The 23,610-nt window shown below is 40.6% G+C and overlaps 1 protein-coding gene across 1 annotated transcript in view; it reads left to right on the top strand.

Annotated features, from left to right (window-relative positions):
• Positions 1–3,916: 3,916 nt before the first annotated feature.
• CSMD3 (CUB and Sushi multiple domains 3) overlaps positions 3,917–23,610 on the top strand; it is a 593,341-nt gene continuing 573,647 nt past the window's right edge. Inside the window, exon 1 of the mRNA XM_039715519.1 lies at positions 3,917–4,236. Coding sequence (XP_039571453.1) covers positions 4,059–4,236 — 178 coding nt within the window. The 5' untranslated portion in view covers positions 3,917–4,058. The remainder of the gene's footprint in view (positions 4,237–23,610) is intronic.

Here is a 23,610-nt window from a genome sequence, read left to right as displayed (position 1 = left end):
ACTCATTCTTAAATATCGCTGCCTATATGCTTTGCACGTGCCTATATATTCTGTCTGTGCTTGCAAGCACTGTGCACCGTATTATCCACAGCATTATTTGCCACAGAAGACCCCACTGCATTTTTTAAAGCAGAGCAATCAGTCTAGCCACAATTGGAGTGAAGTTACCTGGAAGCAAAATGTAGGAGCTATATAGCAAAATACAGCTACCTCACACAAAAGTATATGACAGTGAATGAAGAATAACAAATGCAGCTGAAAATGTAGGAGGAATTCGTAATGTAATTATCAAACTTAAATTTGATCTGCCTTGGCAAAGTGAGCAGGGAACTGTGAACACCAATAGTAACACGTTATTCTGTAGAACTATTTTGGTGTATTTCTTGGAGATTCAGAGGCAAGAGTGCCTGCTTACAGATAGTGTAACTAAGGCATCACAGCCTGTCAGGTCTGGGATACAAGTTTTCCACTAGCAGTGCTGATATTCATGTGCCTGACAGGTCAGACAGTTAAGTATCTGCCCATTTCTGATTTCAGCACATTTTAAAATTCTTGGGAGTACTTAATCATAGTGATTGACTTAATGGTCCTTGCCAAGTCACTTTCATCCTTGACTGATACCCAAATGATCAATAAGCTTGACCATGCCAAAAGTGAGAATGGAGAGAAGAGAAAAAAAAAGGGTGAGAAAGAAAAAGAATGAGGAAGAAAACATAAAATACAAAGGGAGGAAGAAAACAGAGTAAAGAAGCACAAGGAAACAGAGAAAGAAGGGAAGAAGGGATGGAAAGAAAGAAGAAATTCAGGGGAGAAAGGAAAAAAAGGAGGGGAGAGAGGGAAGGAAGACAGGAAGGAAAACTAAGACAGATGAAGAAGAGGACACATTATGAGTATGAAACATACAGCATAATCTACAACTTGAACCCAGTATCATACAAAAAGTTATGGGATATTAGTATTGAACAACAAATCAATCACAAGAAAAATGCAACATCACAATGTTGGAGGGTGAGGGGCGAATTACAAAGAAATTCCAGTCCATCTCTAGCATTAATACTACCAAATGTGCCTAACATTTGCCTTAGTAGCTGAAATGCTATTTTTAAAATGCATCTAAATTGAAAACCTAAAGGCCATTGAAAATTAGCAGGAATTTCACTACAAAAAAAAAATAATCTTTGGTTCCTTTTTTAACTGTAAGTAATTATTTGTTCATGTTGAACATCTAACTGATGAACCAAAACTTCTCATGTTCAGAAGTAATACAAATAACTTGCAGTGTAAATCTTTCTGGATGTCAAACAGATGTGACTTCTAATGACATTAAAGTAAGACCCCTAAATAAGTTAGCTATTGAAGCACTGAGCAATGCAATGCATGAATTAGAAATAACAAGTCTGTATCTTCAGTATCTATTTCTTATCCTCCACAGCTGATAGAGTATTTACTCCAAGGGATTTTGAATTTCAGAACCAGAAAGTGTTCTTGGGGGAATAAAGGCAGAATTTTATCCTGAGGACACACTCCCCAAAATACGAATACTTGAGGTATGGCCATCTATGCTGTTCTGAAAGCACAGGTCTCCAGTTCTGCATTTCTCTTGAAAAAATGAATTATAGTTACATGCATAAATGCAAATACATATATATAGTAAAGAGAGAGATTCCATAATTAATAAATACAGTTGACAGATTTAGAACAGAGTGATTTTCACCTATCCCACTTTAGCTAAAACAAGAAACCACTTGTTTAAAAAATTTCAAAAATTTTAAATGAAATTTTGTCATAACACTGATCCTACCATGGCACTGCTCTTAACACCAACACAAGGCTCACATCACTTGTGTGATCACATTATTGTGTCACTGCAGAGGAAGCAAACAAGCCTACCAAGTTTCATTTACAGCAGTCACACTTCAGGACTTATGTGTCAGCAAGAGAAGGCTGTGGATGGTACACAGGGCTGTGAAATATATACCTTGGCTTCTCCCCAGTCAACAAACATGTATGGATCCAGTGGGACTGGTTAGTGTCAGCACTTGTAGCTGAAGTATTCTTTCCTCATGCATTAGAGCTATAGAGGCGAGTACAGCCAGCCATATGCAGAGCCACATTCACATGAATCACTGCTGGCCTCGCTGAAAGAGGGTTTGGCTTTAAGTACAGGTGGAAGAAAGGCACATATTGCTCACCCTGACACCCACATGGGAGCAGAATTACAGCCATGCAAACCTCCTCTTTTACACTGGGCTTTGGAAGTAAAGGGTGAATCATTATCTTTCCAGATTTCTTCAATACTATTACCTATGGTGTTGTGGTACTATTACATATATAATGTGTATATAGAAATATGTCATCATGCAAATTCATACATGTATTTACACCTATATAGAAAGCCTCAGTTCACATTCAAAGTTCTTAACCAGGCTAGATCTTTCCAAAAATGCACTCCATGCATGTAAGACACACCCCCACACAGTTAAACACAGGGAGATGCAAACCCCTCTGTGGACACACCTGCAAAGATCCAGGCTTTGTTACTGGCTGCCAGAATTTCCCAGCTCACACACCCATGTCTATCTCCATCGGCACTTCAGATTGTGCATTTACACAGCTTATGCATGTGTTAACATGTGCATGTGCACACATGCACATCAATGCAACAACTTATACGCACAAACCTGCATGAATTAACAGTTGTGCGAACAAACCCGTGTGCACACACATGCAAGACAAAAGCACGTCAGAGGCACACATGCTGACATGTAAGAGCACATTCACACAAATACATGTGCACAAACACACACATACACAGGCACCGGAAAGAATCCATGCACACTCACACAAACACAGAAGTGTGCACATTTCCACAAAACCCGTGTGCGCACACACCCGCACTGAGCCACACGAGCACTTGCACACACACGCACACGGGGGCACACGCACAAACACACATCACACGTGTGCACAAGCACACTCACACTCAACACGTACAAACACACACAGACACTCACACGTGCGGCGCAAACACTCACGGGCACACGCGCACCCAAACACACACTCCGCCCCAAGAGAAACCTCCCACGCACGCACTGCGGGGCCCGACACACGCGCAGAAATGCACCCCCGCCACCCCCGCACACCTGGGACACCACCCCCGCACCCACCCACGTGCGCGCCTCCGCACCGCAGGCGGTGCCTGCCCGCCCCCTCCACAAGCTTCCCGCAGCGGAAGAACCGCGCATCTTGCGCGGTGCTTGGGCGGGCGAGGAGAGCAGCCCCAAGCGCGGGTTCGAGTCGCCCAGGCCGCCCGGCCCCGGCCCCCGCCCGCCGCGGCAAGGGGCCCCTCAGCTGCGCGCACGGGGAGCGGGGCTGTGCCCGCCGCTCCCCCGCGCCCGGCCTGTAATTAATGCCCCCGCGCAGAGCAATCAGCCCGCGCATCCCCGGGGGCCGCGCACGCTGCCGCGGGGTGTGTGCCCGAAGGCGCGGGCGAGCCGCTGTGTGCGAGCCGCTGTGGCGGTGGCAGCCCCGAGCCCCGCACGTGCGTGGTTAATAACGAGGCTGTGATTGCTGCCGCGAGCGGCGGCGGGATGGGCGAGCCCCGCCGCGCCGCCCGCCCCAGGCTCCGCCGGGCGCGGGGGGATCCCGCCACTCCGTTATCTCCCGAGCCGTTCTCCCAGGCAGAACTGATCCTCTTGAGGGAACAAGGGGGTGGAGGGAGAGTCTCAATTGCAAATACTGTTCGGAGTTTATTGGAGAGAGCGTCTGAGCGTTGAGGTGCTCTCCCGTGGCTCCCGGTGGATGCTGCGAGGAGGCAGGATTGTGGTGGGTTTCGGCTGTGCAGGGAGTTGGGGTAGCGGGGGGGTGGGGGAGGAAAAGACACGATCGAGAGTAGCTGAGACTTTGTGCCCCCGTTGGAGAGATGGTTGAGTCCTCGTCAAGGTTGCTGTGGTATCCCAGAAACACCATTCACTCCGAGCTGTGACCGCGCACCATCAACAGCAACAACTCCGCTGCGCCTGGCCGAGGAATAGGAATTAGGAGCTCTCAAGAATAATATGAAAGGGATCTGCAGAGGGGAAATCCGTGCAAAGGAATCGAAATTAGCAGACTTTTGGGAAAGGGGATGTACTAAATGTGGCCGGCTGGACTTCATCCTGGTGAAGAAAATGGAGATTAAAAGTGGATTTACATTTTGGAACCTCATCTTTTTATTGATGGTTTCGTGTGTGAAAGGTAGGGTAGTATTTGAGTGGTATATTTTTAGGGGTCCATTTGCTTTTTGTCAGGGCGTTGCAAGCTCTCGCCTTGTATCAAGGTGTATTTCAAAATATATTTATCTCCTATTTTATATTTTTGCCCTTGGTACTTTGCAATGGAAATATATAGACGATCGCTAAGGCGGGGAGGAAAGAAGGAGTTGATTCAGAGCTCTCTTCGGAGATAGGAAATGTATTTGCTTGCCAGAGCTGGCGTTCAATGCAGTGACTGAGCCGGGGCTCAATAAATATTCTTGCAGTATGCTCAAACGGAGACGTGAGTTGGTTCATATAGCCTCTAACTAGTGTATATTCAAACAAATCCCACTGGTTCACTTTTTTAAGGTGACGATGATGTGAGTGCGGGGTGTGTGGGGGAATTACCTACAATTCTGGTTTTCGGTCGAGCAGCGGGATCTTTGCGGGAATGCCTGTATCGATGCACTTATTAGTTTAACCCGTTGCGTGGGGAAAGTTACGGAGGAGCCCAGCGTACGCGTAGCCGTCTCACAGCCCGAAATGCGCTTCACGCTCAGCTGTCTGTACGCATGCAGGGCTCCCAGGCTGCCGGGAAGGTGCGTTAGTAATTCAGCCTTGGTCTGTCGCTGGGTGCAAAGATCGACACCTTTTCTATTCCCTCCCTTGGTCCCTTTTCTCTGATGTGTGTGAGGGAGTTTGGGTGGTGGTTTTTGTCTCTATTTTTTTTTTTCCCGAGGCAGAGGGCTATTTTGGTTTCTTCTTGCTTCTGTGTTCATGAAAGGAGGGCAAAAAGGAAATGTCTAGTTAGCGGCATAAATATCTTCACTAAGTCTGTGCTTGCAGGCAGTTAAGGGAAATGCTACACACAGAGAAAAGAAGAAATATGTGGCTTGAATAATGTGCACCTGCAGAATTACACAGGCATCGCTAAACAGTGAAGTGCCGATCCCATCACGCGTGCCTTCAGTAAAAGGATCTATTCTGCTGCTCCCCACAGTCGGCTGCCTACCCGAAATAATCTCCCCTTGTTTGTGGCCAGTGATTAATATCCGATTAATCACCCTTTTATCCCCCTCCTCATCCTCATCCCTCCTCCCCGCCACACTCATACACTCCCAGAATATTTAGTAGACATTATCGATCCTCTCCGAGTTTTTAGACTTGGTTATCGCCTACAGAGGTTGCCTGCACGGGTGGGAAGGAGGTGTCTTGTGGGGGTGGCATTCAAAGGCGTGCCTTCCTGAGCTGGCGCTGGCTTGGATGAAACAGTTTATTGTAGAGCTTTGCAGCTGCTTTTCCCCCACATTTGCATCGCGTTGAAAAAGACAATTCGCGTTTCACGGGGAGGGTCTGGAGGGCTTTTACCTCATCCCGCGTTATCCTGACGCGGGGTATCCAAGGGGCTTGCCTGCGACGTTTATGCTCATTGTAATTAAAGGCAGCCTTTCTCTGTTTGCATCTATTGAAGGGAGCCGCTCCCGGCGCTCTGCCCCGCTCTGGAGACGGTTTGCTGTCAGCACCGACCCGGGCCTTTTTGGGCATTTCTTTTCCCTGGGTCAGCCTTCTGCCATTAGCGCGTTCTCGGTGCCGGGTGCCAGGGCTGGCCAGCGCCGGGCTGGATGCCGGCCCGGCGCGCCGTGCGCTGCGCGGGGCCCCGCGGGCGCGGAGCGGCGGCGAGCGGGGGCTCCGGGGCGGCTCCGAGGCGCTGCGTGGTGAGCGCGAGTCGCGGGGCGGCAGCATCCGACCGAGGGACGCAGCCGAGCGGCTTCCCCGGCACCTGTTGAGAGCCGCCGCTTGCCCTTGGGGGTGGGGTAAGGAAAAAACGCCGGGCACAGAGGGCAAAAGCTGCGATGAAGCACCAGAAACAGCCCAAGAAACAGGGAAAAAATGGGCTGTGCAAAACTGGCCGTTTCTCCTTCTTCCCGTTGTTAGGGCCTATTCTTCCCCGGTACCGACCCTGGCAGTTTCCATAGACTTCCTTTCGAATGGGGTGGTTCACCCAGAAACTGCCGACCCAAGAGGTGAGATTTTACATTCTGGATATGGATTCCTTTAGGCAGCCAAGCCTTACAGATCTGGCTTACACTCACTGCAGCACTGCATCTATTCTGGACATTTATATTCATTCTCTCTCCACTCTCCGTGAATGAAAGCATTTTACTTCTATATACATTCCCATTGTGTCAACAGCTCCTGCCCGAAGAAAGCAGAGGCAAAGGATGAGTGAATACCTGCCCATATAAAACATTCCAGATGTTGGGAGCAAGATGACTCCCCAGATCCTACATCTGCTCTACCATTGCTTTGCAAGGCCTTTTTACCACACCCCATCTCAGCAAGCTCTAGCCCATACCCTTCCTTGTTTAAACGCTTCTACTGAACAGTCCAGCGCCACATCATAACACCCAAACTGTTGCTATCATTCCTGTCATCCCAACCATTTCCACAGCTTTGCTTGATATCTGCCTGTCAGGCTTTTCCAATTTTTGTCATTGTCCGGTCATCGTTTCCTCAGTCTTGATCCACAGCTCTCCCATCATTACAGATGTCAAACTATCCCAGGATGCTTAAGGAACCATGTTCACATCTGGATAATCAGGCTTTCCTTGGATATATTAATATGGATGAAACAAATCCTTCACATTTATCTATAAATTCATGATTCTTTGGAACCTTCAACAATACTTGAATGGGGTTAGAAAAGGGAGAATAAAGCAGGAAAAGGTGGAAGAAAGTAAATTGTCAGAACTGATGAGGAAGGAGTGATAGGAAGAGCTAAGTAAAGAGGAATTGTTCCTTTCTTCAATTAAAATCTTGCTTATACAATATCCCATTTATGCCATGGAACCATGTCCAACAAAAGCTTGCTTCAATAAGCATGGCGTAAAACAGCAAAGAAATGTCACCTGTGAAAACTGAGTGTCATGAAAGGCATTAAAACAAACAAAAATATCCATGATCCAGCCTTTAAAAAAGGCCAAGCAGAGTGATTCCTAATAAGTTACAGGGAGTGATGAATCCGGTGCTCTTTCCTTTAGATGAAAGAGGCACCCAGGAAAGCTCCCTCCCTTCACACCATGGAAGAAATGACAAGCACCATTGAGGCAAGGGAGATAGAAACCAAGTTTAGAGGAGTAGGGAATGGAAAACTCGACTGTCCAAATCCCTTACAGAAACTGGGGAAGACTGCATAAAAAAGTGGGAAAAAAATTAGGCAGCATCAGTGAGCTTTGCCTCCTAGGATTTAGGAGAGAGAGGACTTGCACGCCTTTGGTTTGGCACCTCCTTCCAAGCAAAAAAAAAACAAAAAACAAACAAACAAAAAAAAAACAACAAAAACTTGCCATCGCTACTCGAGGCAAATCTGAGAGAAAATCAAGCAAAATTGCTAAATTCTGCAAGATTCCTCCATGTCTTCTATTTGGCTGTCTCTCCAAGAGAGAGAGCACCAAGGTCGACTTTTGTCTGCCTGGCTAAAATGAAGCTTTGCCGCTGCTGTTGTTCCTCTGTTCCCCTCTTGCAGTTGTGACAAGCGGAACAAGGGCAGCTTTTAAAATGAAAGGGAGATGAAGCACTGAGATTTTAAACGGCTCATTGACAAGAGAAGTGATGAGAAAATGAAAAGCATTTCCATTTCCAGTGATGGGTACCTGGCATGTGGGAGTATTTAGCAGGGACAAAGCGTGCCCTGCTTCTTTTAACCACCTCTGCAATCTCCCTTTTCCCTCATTCCAACCTCAATCCCGCTCCCTTCATGCTCTGCCCCTCCCCACCACTTTCTTCCCAGTCACTTGATTTATGGAGTTACTGACGATGGATATGGGATTACTGGCGGATGGCTTTCCCCAGTGGGGCACGGCTGGGCGCAGTGAGATGCTGGCTCTGTCCCCGAGGCGGGAATGGTCGGGAGAGTAGCAGCAGGTTCAGGTTTCCTCATATCCAGATGGTCGATGCCGGTGCTGCATCTTTGTGTGCATATGTGTGTGTGTGTTGTGTTAGCTCGTATGTACTCATGCAGGGAGGCAGGGGCACATTGATTGGAGCAGGGACAGTGTCGTCCTTCCTTTCCAACTCCTCCACACCCGCTCACCTTCTCTAGGGAGCGATTTGCAGTAAGCTCCCGCAGGTGACACGGGGCTGGCTGCGCTCAGCGGGCTGCGCACCGCGACTTGCCGTATTTTCAAGCTACGCAGTTCTTCAGGGTTGCAAGCAAAGTTACCCTTTCTCACCCCCGCCTTTCTCAGGACTAAAACACGGCATGTCTGTGTCCCCGCTTAGCGCTCGCCTCCTCCGCCTCCCCTCCTGCGGGGCAGCAGTGAAGAAGCACACAACCCCTCCCAGCAGCGCCAGCAGGGACTGTTTCTCCTTTTCCTGCCGGTGCTCGCAAAGGGCACAGGAGAGCCTCACCTTCGCTTTCCTGTTTTTCCTTGTGAGAGGCAGCAGTCTCGAGGCGGAGCTGGCTCCGAGCGGAGCCGGCTCGGGGGGCGCCGCCGGTGAGGTGCCCGCACCTCCGGGCTCTCCGTCTGACGGAACTCCGTCCTTTGGCTTTGCTCACTTGATCTCGGTCACTCCTGCACGTCTTCGGCTGACAAGTCTAAGGCAGCTCTAGGGTGTTCGGCTGATTGGTTTTTTCGGCTGACACGCAGAAATAGCCCCTCGGTGCCTAAGCACAACCCGCCCGTTCCTCTGCAAGAGCCTAAGCACTTCAGGCAGCCATCCGGGATGGAGAGGGATAGGCTGTACCTTCAACTCCATTATCAGCATCTCAATTTGCAAGCACCCCGTGCATGAGACCTAAAGAATTATCTGGATGTGCTTCAAAATTCCTCCTTTTCCAAGATTCCTGTGCAGAAACAAAGCAGAAACTCGTAGCCTACCGGTGTTTTTTGCTTGTTTTTTTTGTGTTTGGGGCGGGGCGGGGTGAGGGGGAAGGATGCTTTTGAGCAACAAGTCTAGCAGGATAATTGCCCATCTAGCTTAGTGCCCTTTATCTCCAGCCATCACAATTAGCAGCAGGCTAGTGAAAGACTGGAGAAACACAGCAAAGTGGAGTGACTAGCACGTCCAGGATTTCAGCAGCCAACAGCTTTGGATCTCCTAAGATATAGGCTGCTTTTGGAACATCACATTTGGAAAAGCATGGACTGGCCTGTGTTCCTCTCATTTGTCCGTTGTCTTTCATTCTGCTGCCTTTTCCCCTTGCTTTGCCCTGCCTTGCCTTGCCTTCCTTCCCTGTTCCATACCATGGCATTCATATAAATCCTGCATTCTTTTTGCTCTTCATCTGGCTGAAAGCACTGGCTTGTATGAACATTTGTGATAAAATTTGTTGTCATTGATGTGATGTGAAGGTCTACCCACAAAATCTGAGGTTTGAAACCATTGAATGCACACGAATCTAGTAACAAGAAAGAAAATCACATAGTTGTTCAGAGAAATTTGAAAAAGTTTTAAAATATCCCATGGGGATGGTTCAATTTGCCTGATTGTAACAACTTTTCAGAGAAAATGTTCTGAAGAATAAGACAGCCTTGTGTTGTAGCTTTTTAAAAAAAAATACTGTCTTAGGCATTGTCTGATTTTCAGAGGTATTGAGCATTTACAATTTCAGGTGGCTCTCATGTCTGGGGGACGTGTTAGCACCTCTGAAGCAAGGCCAAGTGAGTCCAGCATTATGATACTGAGACACAGAGAAGCAGTATACGTAAAAAAAAAATAAAATAGTTGTTGGTTTGGGGTTTTTTCCCACTTATAGGAAACTTCAGTCTTAATTCCACGGGGTTTTGATATCTCAGCTTCAACTGCTTGCTGATGCGTATCATTCAGCTTGTATTTCTGACCATAATTGTTAAGGTTGGAAGGACAGAACAAAGCCTTTGAGGGAATTAACTTACCAGTTACTACAAAGCAATTTCCAGGAAAGAGCAGTCAGAAGAGAACAGACAGTTTGGTCTAAGCTGTTGGTTATTTTGTTAAACCCCTGTATTTCTAAGACTGTTCTTACTATGTGAGGTATTTGAAGAAGCAGTTTTTAAGTCACAAATCAGAGACACATCTGATAAAAGCAATTATTGCAAGGCTAGAAACCTTACATCATAGTTTTGTTTATGTAATTTCCATGCTAGAGTTCATTGCAAAAATCCAGAACTTTTACAAGATTTAGACACGTGCCTTTTAATCAACTTTACAGAAGAATATTTTCTTGTCAGTGAAATGGTGCCATTTCTTTACAAAAAAAGGATAACATTTGTCTTTATCTAAAATTCAAGGGACAATATTTGGCAATTATCTTAGTCCTGAATAGAACAGAGTGTGACATGTAATGTCACACTGTTTTAACGCTCCTTTAAAAAAAACCCCAACAAACTACTAGTAGAAAATGTTGAAGGTCTCCTTCCCAATAACCAGCTTATCTTCTAGGAAGTAGAATGGAGAAGGATATTGGACTCTAAGGAGGATTATTTAAAATACACATATTCACATAGACACACCATTTACATTTGTACTTGTTTATATCCAGTTGTTTACCTTTCCTGGGCAGATTTACAATCATTGTTGCATTGCTTTGTTCTCAGAGAATGTGTAAGATTTAGTATGGCTTCATCATTTCAGCATTACAGATGCTGAGTACTGTCGTAAATGTCAAAGATGGAAATAGTGGGAATTCATCATGTCCTTCCCAGGGTCTGAAATCTTAGTTGGGTAAGTTTATAGATTTAGGAATAGTGTTACTCATAAAGGGTGAGCCCCAGGGTATTGATAAATGGTAGACAAGGGATTCCAGCAGGGCTGCTGCTCTTACAGAACTCTTGTTGAAAAACAAGATGGGATGCAGCCAGCACAGACATAGAGAGATGGACTGCCCATTTTCCCTTGGATTCTACAAAATGCTTCATAGCGTCAGGTGTCATATTTGCATTGTATCATAGAAATAAGGAGAGTAACTGTAACTTAACCACAGAAGCATTCCTGGGGTGATGAATTCTCATCCCCCAAGGCTGTAAATAGCACAGACTGTCTTTGCAATAGAACTGAAAGAATTTGGAGGCTTGAGGCAGAAATGACCGAGTTGATTACTTGGATTGTACTGCTATTGAATCACTATTTCTGACCTTGAATTCTATTCTGTTTCCCCTATTTACATATCTTATTAGCCTTATGCATGTAACTTGTTTGATTTAATTATCATGGAATATGTATACATATATGTTTACACATGCAAATATAATATGCATGTGTAGAAATTATATCCACATATTTGATTATGTTATGAAGAATTTCAACAGAGTGTATTGTTACCTTACAAAGCCACAGGTAACAACTCTAAACTTATGTGCTTCCTAAGTTATCTATTACTTCTTAATTTATTGTGTATTCCCAATCTCAGAAGGAAGTTGCATTATAATACATCATTGATTTCACTAACAAAAGAAGAGTGATAGTAGTGATAGCTAGGAGCACTTGTTAGGAGGAAAGGTTGATGTAAAGAAAAAACACTAGTTACTAAAACCAGTAATTAAAAACTTAAATTAAGAATTGACTGTCATATTTATTCCTAGTGATTTAAGGTTTGGTTTTTTTTACCAAATATTGTTTCTATAAACTGTTTTTAGTAGATTGAAAACCTCTAATCACCTTTCAAGTATACAAAAAAATGAGCATTTCTCTGCTATTTTCTGGTTTATTTTAATACTGGTATTGTCATTTGAAGAGACTGACATATCCCAGAGGTGGCTGTATTTCAGTGGCAGTTAAAATGAACCCTCTGCCATTATTATCTCCTTAGAGCTGTTTTCAAACCCAGCAAGCAGATACCTGCAAGTGTAGTCTGGAGTCCTTAGTGAAAATGAACCACATAAATGCAAAGTACACATATTCTCATTGAACATAGTGTTGAGATGGAACTACTTAAATTACAAAACCTTTCCTCCACTATTTAATCTGACCCAGAACGAAAACTTCACAGTCTACTATAGTTACATTTCTTGGTTGCTGTGCAGTTTTTCTGGGAACTGAAGCTTAGTCTAATTAAAAGTATTCTTTTAAAAGCCTATACTAAAAGTTGCATTTTTGCTTCTTTGTATGAGCTTTGATCCTAAGGTAAATAGAAGTTATAAAACAGGATGTAAAAAGAACGTCTAAACTGTCTTTTGAGCCCATTGAAGGCAAAAGCAGAATGCAGAATAAGATCTCTGAGAGTAGATTTTCCTGTTTCTTTTTGTACTGAGTTTTGAATTACAATTCTCTGTACATATATTTTGTTTGACTCATAAATATCAATTATAAAAGAAGTAATACATTTCACAATATATGCTAGATATTTGAATTAGAAGTGGTCTTTGGAAAACTCTTATTGCATTGTAAACCTAAGGATTACACAAGTAAATTGTTTATGATTAAGGGAAAATAAATTATATATTTGGATGCAGTAGGAAAATGCTCTTTCCACATTTCATTGGTGGTCACATCAGTTCTCAGGATGAGTCCACTGCATTCAGTGTAATGATAGTATTCTAATACAATGTCAGGTGTAGTTCTTAGAACCCCAGAATTGTCCTTTTTGTCAGGACATATAGTGAATTACAGCAATGTTTTAACCTAGTTTCAAGATTTCATATTGATTTTTTTTTTCGTTTTCCAGTAAAGCATTTTGGAATTTGCACAATGCTGCTAATGGCTGCAGAGGAACTAGGAGGACTTAGGAAAATAGATAGCAGTTTAAAATGCTTCAAATTTAATTACAAATGCAATTTGGTTTTGCTTGTATCAGGTTATCATATATTCCAGTGTGAAGTTACATTTGAAAATGCTGAATTAGCTAGTAAAACCAAAGCACAAAAATCTGAAAGTTTCCATGTTAGTTTTATTGCATTTTTTTTCTAACACCTGCTTTGCACTTGCCACTGCCTTAGTTTAAAGACATCTAACATGCCGAGTCAAAAATCAAAATAACTGAAATAAAGTGGAAAACAAAAGTACAAATCCTGACTTTTGGGAAGCCGACGTGGTGAAACAAAGATCGGGGAAAGAAAAGAGTAGGTCTTTGGCCACCTGACATAATCATGACCATTGCCTTTGTGGTAATAGATGCTTTTTTCTTGCATCTCCAGGGGCATGCAGGAGCACAGACACATCAGCTGGTAGCATCTGTAACTGTGCCCTCTGTCAGGAGGAATTCTGCCTAATCCATGACTGTGCTCTCATCTTCTGTGATTTCCCTTGAATGCGTCTGTGCTGACACTTCAGTTATATGACTCCTGCTGACTTCAGCAGTGCTTGTTGGATAGCATGGCAGAATTGGGTGGGTTGGCAAGGACCTCAAAGACCACTGAGTCCAACTGTTAACCCAGCAGTGCTGAGTGATGAGTTCTGTGCATGACATGGCAGTTTTAATGGCCACAAGAGAAGAAATACATATATTTAATAACTCATAATAAAAGGGCAATCTTTGCATCAATATAGTGCTCACAAGAGTTCTCACCTGATTAGAGAGTTTTTATTGGTATAATATACTGAAGTAAATTTGCATTTGCATTGTCAGCAGAGTAAAGTTGCACCAATCAACCATATAACACACAGTCTTTTTGAAAAGGTACTGACAAACTTCTGATTTTCAAATATTTATCTGATTTAGAAATGAGCAACAGAATCATGTTTAATATAGAACAAGTTCAATGGCACTGCCGACCCCTGCATGCCTACCTCCATAACTTTTCTAGGGATATGTTTCAAAATTCCTAAATCTTTCTAGTACTACAACTGCAGTCCATTGAAACGTGTATGAGTTTCTACACTATTTTCAGCTACTTTTAAATTAGACTACCCATAAAAAACCCCCACCATTCTCCTAAGCTGTAGCCATATATTTTTACTACACTCAAATCTAGCTCATCAACTAGCTCCTGTAATTTTTCTGAATTTATTCAGCCTCCTCTGCACTTCTGGGCTCCCTTCCCAAATTCTCTTCCCACTCCACAAGTACTGCTGGAGAAGTCCCAATAACATAAAGCCTGCAGAAAAATATAGAAAGTTCTCTTCAATTTCCATGTAATTTGTAAAGTCCTTTTTTGGCCCAAAGTAATAGTCGTGTAAGGGTAATATGCTAGGAAATGAAATATCCTCCCAGCCTTGGAGTCATAGATTAGACTTACTAACTTTTTCAGGAAGTTCTTTGGATTTTATATAATCTCCAAGAAAGCAAGACTGGAGGAGTGGTTTTTCAGTTATATTTCTTTTCATTCTTCAGTATATTGTGCCTGTTTACCTGATTATTGTTTGGTAACCAAAATAATACCTATTCACCCCAAAGAAGAAAACTTTAAAGCACATTATGAAATAAATTCCCAAATTTGATAGTGAGTTCTTCTTACACTCACTTGTGTATAAATGAACAGTATAGTATCAGATAGTTAAAATGGAAACACTTGATATATTTTGGAAATCCAAGAGACATCTTTTTGGTTTTCCAAGCTCTAACGTGTACAGTTAAACTGTCCATGTGACATGGTAAGAGAAATTTTACAGATCTATTACTACTGTTAATCCTTTACTAACATCATCGTTTTGGGATGAGCACAACTGACTTGTTGGGACTCTGGATTCTACATAATATTGTAGAATAATGAAATAATTAGATAGAAAAGGAAAAAAAATCACATGCAGTAAAACAGGGCTAAATTTGTAGGGATGCTGCTACACACTTGTTCCCATTGACTTTGTGTACCCCAATGAAGTCAGAAGAGTTTGCTGTGTATCTGACTTGTGAAAGGTACTGTTCCAAATTGCTCCCTTTGGGGCCTCCTGTATTTGTCCCCTCTTTGAAATCCATCGACAGCTGAGTTAGCACAAATCTAAGAGTCAGAGTGTGCCACAGATACCAGATTAGGAGAGAATCTGCTCATCAGAACCACTGTAATTATTAAGGAAACACGAATTACCTCTTGGAATTTACAATAAATCTGAGGTAACTATAGGGAAAATGGATAGTTTATTTTAGAATATTATATGCAATACAATTTAATCACTTCTGAAAACATAACTGCATTACAATGTTGAGGTGTTTTCTGAAGAAAATTTTCTTCATTCTTACAAGTTTTAATATTTTGCATTATTAAGCTAGTAGACAGTGTCCTGTAGGTAAACATCCTCTAGCCAAACTGATATGGATATATTTATTTGATCATCTGTTTCTCCTCATCTGCTTTCTCCATGCTTCATGTGTACAAAATTTATTTCCACTATCTCTTTTGTATCACACCTTTTTCGTGCTTTTAATTCAGATTGCTCTGGGCAAGGTTTCTATTCTTTGTTTGGCACACTTGGATGATTGTGCACTTTTTAGAAGGTGTATATTTGATTTTTCCTATTTTACCATCTGTTATCAGTATTAAAAATATGTCCATTATCTATTTGAATGTACGTATTTTACAATCTTAGTGTCTTTTTTTTTTTCTATGTGACAATACTATTTTTTTATTTCTTTTCTATTGATGGCTCAATTAATGTTCATAACGGTGTTTCTATTTCACCTTGCTTGGTGGCTCTAAGTCTTCCCATTCAAAGCTTCTTACTTCTTATGTGAGAAGTGTACTTTTGAAAAGAGTGATCATCCATTCAATTATAACCTTATTGAAATATTTACCAGTAGATTATTTTAGAGCTTGTCCCCACTGAACTGAAGATTTGTCATTGACTTTTAGCAGAACAGAGCAGATTGATGCTAAAAAGCAAAATACTAATTTCAGTACAGAGGAGTTTATTTAGGATGTGACAGCTGTACAAAACTGTTTGTGTGGGACTGAACTGGTGAAACTGAAAAGCTGTAACAGTTGAACTCCACTAGATTCTTTTTGCCAGTACTCTAAAATGGTATCAGAGCTAGGTGGGTAAGTTATTAACACTCTCAAAAACCTTACAGGCTTTGGTCCATTTCTGTTCAGTGTCTTATGAGAGTAATTAAGTGGATCAACAAAAATAATGTTTCAGACTACAAGATTAATATCAGGTTTTATTATAGTTTTCAAATCCTATTTTAATTCATCATTCATTTATAAAGATGGCAGGAGTAAGGCTACAATTCGAGATGACCAAAAATCTAAAATTATTTTTAAAGTTTAAAGTAAATAATATCAAAATTTTAGAAGACAATGAGTCAACAGTTTATTAACCAATCACTTTTTCTTTTTCTTTTTTTTTTTAAACTGATTTGGTCTAGAATTTGGCAGAAACACATGAGGAGCCCTGAGAGTTTAAAGTTTCTGGCTGATCTCTAAATCTAAAACAGCTGAGCAGATTTAAATATTTTGTGTAAACAAATTTGCATCCAGGCTGCTAATCTGCATGCCAGCTTTCAGCTTGACATTTTCTGAAATGATGGAAAAATGCTAAGCCCTTAATACTAAATGGAGTTCATAATGGAAGTGCTGACAGACCCTTAATTACCTGTATTGTGATTCTGCTGAAAGCTTCTTTATCTGTCTAATCTGTCACAATGCAGTTAAATATATAAATTCTTGAAAGGAGGAAAAAAGGAAATTTATGTTGGAAATACTAAACTGTAGCAATGCTATATTGTCTTCCAGACATACACTTATGGAGGCAGCAGTGACAAAAAAATTATTTGAAGAAAAATATAGCATTATCTGTACAAATGTAAAAGCAGCCAGAGATGCTTAAAAGTTTAACTTAACCTCCAATTTTCAATCTTTTTGAGGCACCTTTCTGGCAAAGTATGATTAAACAGATACAATCAACTATTTTTAATATGATGAGGTATTATCATAGAAGAAATTTCTTATTGACTCGACAAGGCAAAATACCAAAAACATATCCAAATTATCATTCCACTGCCCTAATACTGTGTACTTATGCTTAACTCTTCTTCACTGAGTGGAGGAGGAAGCAGAGGATAATATGTGAGAAAGGCCATTGTCTGGACTCTAATTTACAAATTCTGTAATGCAGAAACTCCACTGTCTGCCAACTTTAGAATAGAGTCTTTAAGATTCTCTGGAAGATATTTTTTTCAATTTTTTTTCAATTTTATTCCCACCATGAAAATTTTCCTCAGTTCATCCATGTTATAACTACCTGAAAAACTAGACAGTATTTGATCTGCAGAGATTGCTTAGGGTGGGTGACTCAGACATCCCATCCTTGCTCCAGCTCCACACAGTCTCTGCCCCAGCCAGGGCACACAGCTGTGCCTGTAGAACAGCTTTCACACATGACAGTGGTCCTTCAAGGAAACACAATATCCTCTAGCATTTTTGCCTTTGTGGTTTGCTGGGCAAATGAAATCTATTTCTCCAAGGTTCCCACAGCAATAAATGACAAAGCTCAAAGAAAATATCCTGAATGAAAATGAGAAACATACCGTTCTGATACTTCTTTCCAGACTGCCACTTTCTCCAAAAAGACATCTAGAATTTTAGTTTTTCCTTATGAAGAAATTACTTCAGTTCCAAGGTCAGCTATTTGCCCATCTTTGTATCTTCTTTAATATAATTCTGTTTTTCTTGACATAAGGAGATTAGAACTCCAGGCAGTGCTCAAGATAGGTGTGCATCACCTTTTTCTGTAAGGGATAGATTTCACTTTCTTTTTCTTACTCTTCCTGTTTGTTGAAATGCCATGGAACATGAAGTCAATAATTTCAAAGAAATTTCAGTGATATGACTGAGGTCAAAACTACAAATTCCTCGTCATACAGGTATAATTTAGTTATATTTTTCTATATGAATATTAATCTCTAAAACTTGCCTACTTCTGTGCTTGCACACCTATGGATTTTGTGAGGACATTCTGGAGTACCTTGACATTGGTATATCATTTGATTATCCAAAAGATCTCAATATCTCCAGTCCAGCAAATTTCACTACATACTCCTTACTCTGTTGATAGAAATGTGAAGAAAACTGATCCCATCTCTAATCTGAAAGCGGCAACTCCACTTCTGATTCACCATGTAAGCCAGTGATCATCACCTATTCTGTGTCTTATATTTTAACACCTTTAAGTTCATAAAAGGATCTTTCCATCTGTCCTGTGGTAAATTATTTTTAATAGTTTTTGGTGATGAGCCTTGTCAAGAGATTTTTGCATGTTCACAGTGACTAAACTTAAAAAGATTAGTTTTTCTGATTAATGGGCCTATATCCAGAATTCCCTTCTCCAGTGTGACAGCTTTAATCAAAGACCAAAAACCACAGGAGAAGAGCTACCCGTATATGTTGTCTTCTCTACTACCTAGAAGAACCATAAATATTTTCTGAATCAGGGCACTTTTCATAGTATTTTTGAGGTACCATGAGACTGTTTAGTATTTTAAAGCTGACTTAAAATATATATTACTGGAGTTGCAGGAAATAGTGCTGTTTCTGTTGGAAGCATTTTCTAGAATTTGAGCTAAATTACTATTCCTAGCAAAATGTTAGAGACACTGAGCTCTTGCAGTTGTCATGTTTCAGATGAGATGTTGCTGGCATGTCTGGTCCTGAAAGATTGCATGGTATTTTTCACAGAAGATTGTTATTAGCCTTCATCTGCTGGCTGAATTCCAATTTGGATAATTACAGTCTGCTATCTAAATTCTCTAAGCAGAGTGTGTTAAATAACCTTCTACACTTCCTTTTCTAATCTTCTGAGGGGCATTTCTGAGAATTATTAAATAATAGATCTATTTAATCTAAAAGGCAGCTGCTTCTAAATGCAAGGGGAAAGTAACTGTTTTAGAAGGTGTGTTGACTACTCAGTGCTCAGTGATAAATTACACAGTGGCACTGCTGTAGGAAATGCTCCTTAGCACTATACAAGAAAATAAGGAAAGTGCCTCCTTAACAAGATTGCTGTAATTTAATTAAGAGTTCATGGAAACATTTTAGATAAACAATACAATATGCTCTTCCAAGACGAGAAGTACTAGCCTGGGGAAATCTACATAGAAAGTTTTGGAAAAGTTACAAGTTATTGAAGGTTGAAATAAAGATTTCTTATTCAAGATGAAGGATTAACACACACAGCTGTACTACACAGGAGAATATAGAAAAGTGCAAAGCTGTGCAAAGCTTTGAACTTCCTCAGATATGAAAAAAATCAAAGGGAGAAAATGGGGCAGTTGGACCAGTCATGAAGTCAAGTCCCAGATTTGAAATAAATGGATGAAAATGAAACATTGCAGATATAGTCGAGTACAACATTTTGCTGATTACATACTAGTTCAGCTGTTTGTTTCAATGTGAGAAAGGAAGGGAAAGGAATTCAGTATTGATCACAATTGCTTGATATGTTTTCAAGTATGTCTAAGTATTGGACTAGTTTAGGGATAATTTGTTAAGCATCAGCTTGTTGGTCCATCAGAAGTGGTGTTTGCTTCTCCCTCTTGGCCTGTTGGTAAGCAGCAGCATTCTGGAAAGTAAGAAAGAGATAGGAAGCAAAGAGATGCCACAGAAATGTCTTGACTCTAAAGGTGTTCTCATATTCACCGTCTCCATCTTTCCTTGGGGCCTGTTGACACAGATGTGTTAAACTACAAGAAACCCTCTCCTGTACAATTTCTTACAAACTTACCTTCCACAGAATGCCTTCTATCAAGCCCAAATATTTTTACTCTCCATGAAGAAAAGACAATGGTGTCAACATTTTTGCTCATGATTGTTCTACCCTGCATTTTGAAAACTCTGTACAGGTTCATGGTAAAACTTTTTTAGGGGGTTTTATAGAGAACAATACAACCACATAATAATTCCATGACTTCTGGTACTGTTTGGCTTTATTTTAGTTCAAGAAAAAAAAAACCCATACCCACTCATGTGCTTAAACTATGTCTAAGCTCAGCCCAATCTCTTTTAAAAAGCACAATAACAAGATCATTTTATGTAATGCTGTGTGCAAATTGGGTATTCGCCGGGTTGATGCGTGTCTGGATGGAATGGAAGCAGAGCTTGTTTATAGCCCTTTGAGAAACCATTTAAGTCTGGTTCTAAGAAAACTGTGTTATTACAGTGCAGGTGGTTGAGTTGATTGCAATCCTGAAGATTAAGGATATCTCCATTTCTCCGATGTTACAGAAACACAGAGAACTTCTTGGCCTAATTGTCACTATGACTTACTGTTGACAAAAACCGCATTAGCTGCTGTTTTGGAGCCTCCTCAGTACAGAAATTTCATTAGCTTAGTTTCTTGTATGAATTCAAAATTAGTAAATATGAGTGTAATACAATATGCACAGTTCCAAACCAAGTACAGCATTCTTAAGGTAATGATCAAGAGAAAAATAGAATGAGCTTATTTCTCTGTTAAATAGCTCCATTATCTGTTTGTTAGTGAAACTCCAGGTACTTTGGTGTGCAATTTAACACTACATTGCCAGAAAGATTCAGTATATATATTGCAGTTTGAGATGCACTTTGAAGTCTCTGTTCTTTATAGTTGTGTAAGAAATTGGCTTCAAGGGAATTGCTACTATCCTTTGCTAGAGAAAAACTAAAAATAAAATCTTGAAGTTAGTGGGTCAAATATCATCTGCTTTAATTACTTTAAACAGATGGAAACCATGAATAATTATTCAAAAAAGCCTTTTTGTATGCTTTTTCAAGGGGCATTATTGCAAGATTTTTTTCAGTTACATAAATAGCAAAATGAAAAAGAGCAAGTAATATCACCTCATATCTGCACATTAAGAAACAGCAATAAATGCTTTGTTTTTTAAGTGCTCTGAGAAGTTGATTGGGTCCAAATCCAGCGCAGACAGCACAAAAAAATTCTGATGTTTGAGTTCAAACTTGATTGAAGGATTAATTTCCAATCTTCTAATTATTTCTTAATTTTTACCATTGGGTTTCACTAATGCATGCTGTTAAGAGGGCAACTGGGTATTAGTTTGTAGGAATTAGATTTTCAGTAGGAGAAGAAAACATACCTGTTTTCTGATAAACTTTCAGACAATGCTTGATTTCTACCAAAGGAAACGGTGCAACATTTTCAAAATTCACAGAGTAAGAGTTCTTTCATACATGAAAGATTTTTTCCTGATGATTACCCTACTTTCATAAGTGTATTACATTTCAATTTGCATTTATATGTGTATTATTTCTGATTTTGTGCTCACTAACATACCATGTTTTTGCATCTAAAATCAAACATTTTCCTGCTGACTAGTGGAGTAAATATTCTTATATAAAATGCTGAAACATATAAAAAATCAAAGCCATGGTCAAACAACTGTATCACCATGGCTATTTAGCCCCATGCATTGCTCAGTTTCCCACCCTTCTGAGCTTGCTGACTATTTGTATCAGCTTCTGAAAATTTGTCCATGTCCATTCTCGCAATTTGGGGTATACCACAGTATAAAATAACTTACACAGTTACAAGTGCTGAAAGAATTTACTTCTTACAGTCCATCAGCACATTTCAGCTAAGAGGCAGCAGGTTTTTGAATTGCTGTTACACAACTACAAAATAGACATACGAGAGTGTTTCCTCTTGCACTTGCTTATGGCTGTGGACTCAGTCCTCTGAACAATGCACCTTTCTTTTTTTTTTTAATATATTTCTGTCAATTCCTAAAAAAAGAGTTTGAATTTCAGAAAATGGAAGAAAAAAGGGAGAATTTCTCAAGTGCATCTCATTCCACATTTCAAAGACTAAAATAAAAAATTGAGAAAAGAAGTTATATATTTGCAAAAATAATAAGCAAAAGTAATTAATGCTTGTTTCTGCACTTAATAAGAATGCACTGTACATTGCTAGTTAACTGCAAATAAATTACAAATTATGGTTTTTTCCTTTGATGTATTATTTTTCCTTCCCAAGACAATTCAACACCTGTTTATCAAAACTGCTTAGACAACCTCACCAAAATTAATTTTTTGTTGCTACTTGCATTATAAACATTGTGGCAGGTTTTCAGTTGATTGGTTGGTTGGTTGTTCTGCTCTTATTTGAGAAGGGGTCTAGGGGTTCTTTTTTGTCTGATCATTACAAGATTTCACAAACTTTCCCTGTTGGGAGTGAGAACTAAGGAAAAAAAGAGCCAAACAATCCTTGTGAGAGCATTCAGGGCAACATGTTCTGGCCTGACTCCACAGATGCTCATCTACAGAGACAGTTAAAGGACAATTTAAATTTCAGTTTGTTGTACAATTTGTGGTCCTTTGCATTAAAAATTGCCACTTCCATGTAAGCATTACCTCAATAGGAAGCCATACAATTATTTTAGGTACCTTCTTATTGTTTTCTCTGCCCAGATGGGAGGTTTATCTGCCTGTGTCAGATAAACCTGCCAGTGAGGCAGCCTAGCTGCTCACCTATACAGAGCAAGCAGATCTGCAGGGAGCACTGGATGCTCCTCCACAGAGCACAAAGCAGCCACGCAGAGTTTTTGGCTTTCTGTTCTAACTAGGCCGTTACCCAATGTATTATAATAATTTCACACCACATTATACTGTGAGTCTTAAATGATTGAATGTCTCCTTTGAACATTCAAAGGTTCCCTACTCTACTAGCTCACTGTTATCGCTTCCTACATTGCCTTGTGGCAAATTAGTTGAATATACTGTAAGAAAAGGGAGATCATCAGTATCTTATTTGCATACAAACACCATATTATTTTCAAATTATCTTCTTTAAGGTTCTCATTTTCCTAGGATGTTTTCTTCTGCTTGTATGAAGTTTGCTCATTCTATATGCATTCTTCTATTAGTGTTTTGTTGCATAACATTTCCTTTCCACCTTTATTCTCTCCCTGGATATAAGTGCTAAATTACACAATGGTAAGAACATCAGCAGTACTTCTACAATTAAGCTTTACCAATTTATACCAAGCTAGTCAGAAAAGTTAAGACAAAAATGATACAAAATTAAAAAATAAAATCAATTCTTCACTTTCTCACTGCATAAGAAATGCTTGGATGGCTTGAATATTCCTATCATTATCACTTTGCCTAAAACTTACAGAAAATTTCTCAGGCTCATAATGCCTTAGGCAGCAATCTCTATGCTTTCCCCTCCCACAGAAAAGAAGAAAAGGCTTGCTCACCCTACAGTCTTCATGGGTGTCTTTGGGTCATGCCAGTAGTTGTATTGTTTTTGTGTTGTATGAAACACTTGTACTTTGAGGGACACATACTTTGAGGGATAAGGGAAGGGGAGGTGATTTTTCTGGGAGGAACCTGCTGAAAACAAGTTAATCTATGTACAGTTACCAGTGCTTTCACTGCTGACAATGTCTGAACTGCAGACATGCTGAGATGTAATGGGGAATCACAGCTTCAGGGAGCCATCTGTGGATCTCAATGCAAAATCATTCAACCCAGCTAAGTTAAAGCAGATACAGATCTATTTGAATTTTTTTTTCTACAGCTGGGAAAAG

The sequence above is a fragment of the Passer montanus genome, unplaced genomic scaffold, assembly GCF_014805655.1.
Source record: "Passer montanus isolate IOZ18808 unplaced genomic scaffold, ASM1480565v1 scaffold33, whole genome shotgun sequence".
NCBI classification, from domain to species: Eukaryota; Metazoa; Chordata; class Aves; order Passeriformes; family Passeridae; genus Passer; species Passer montanus.
Note: the sequence above shows the minus strand (reverse complement) of the source record. Positions and strands in the feature narration are given on the sequence as shown.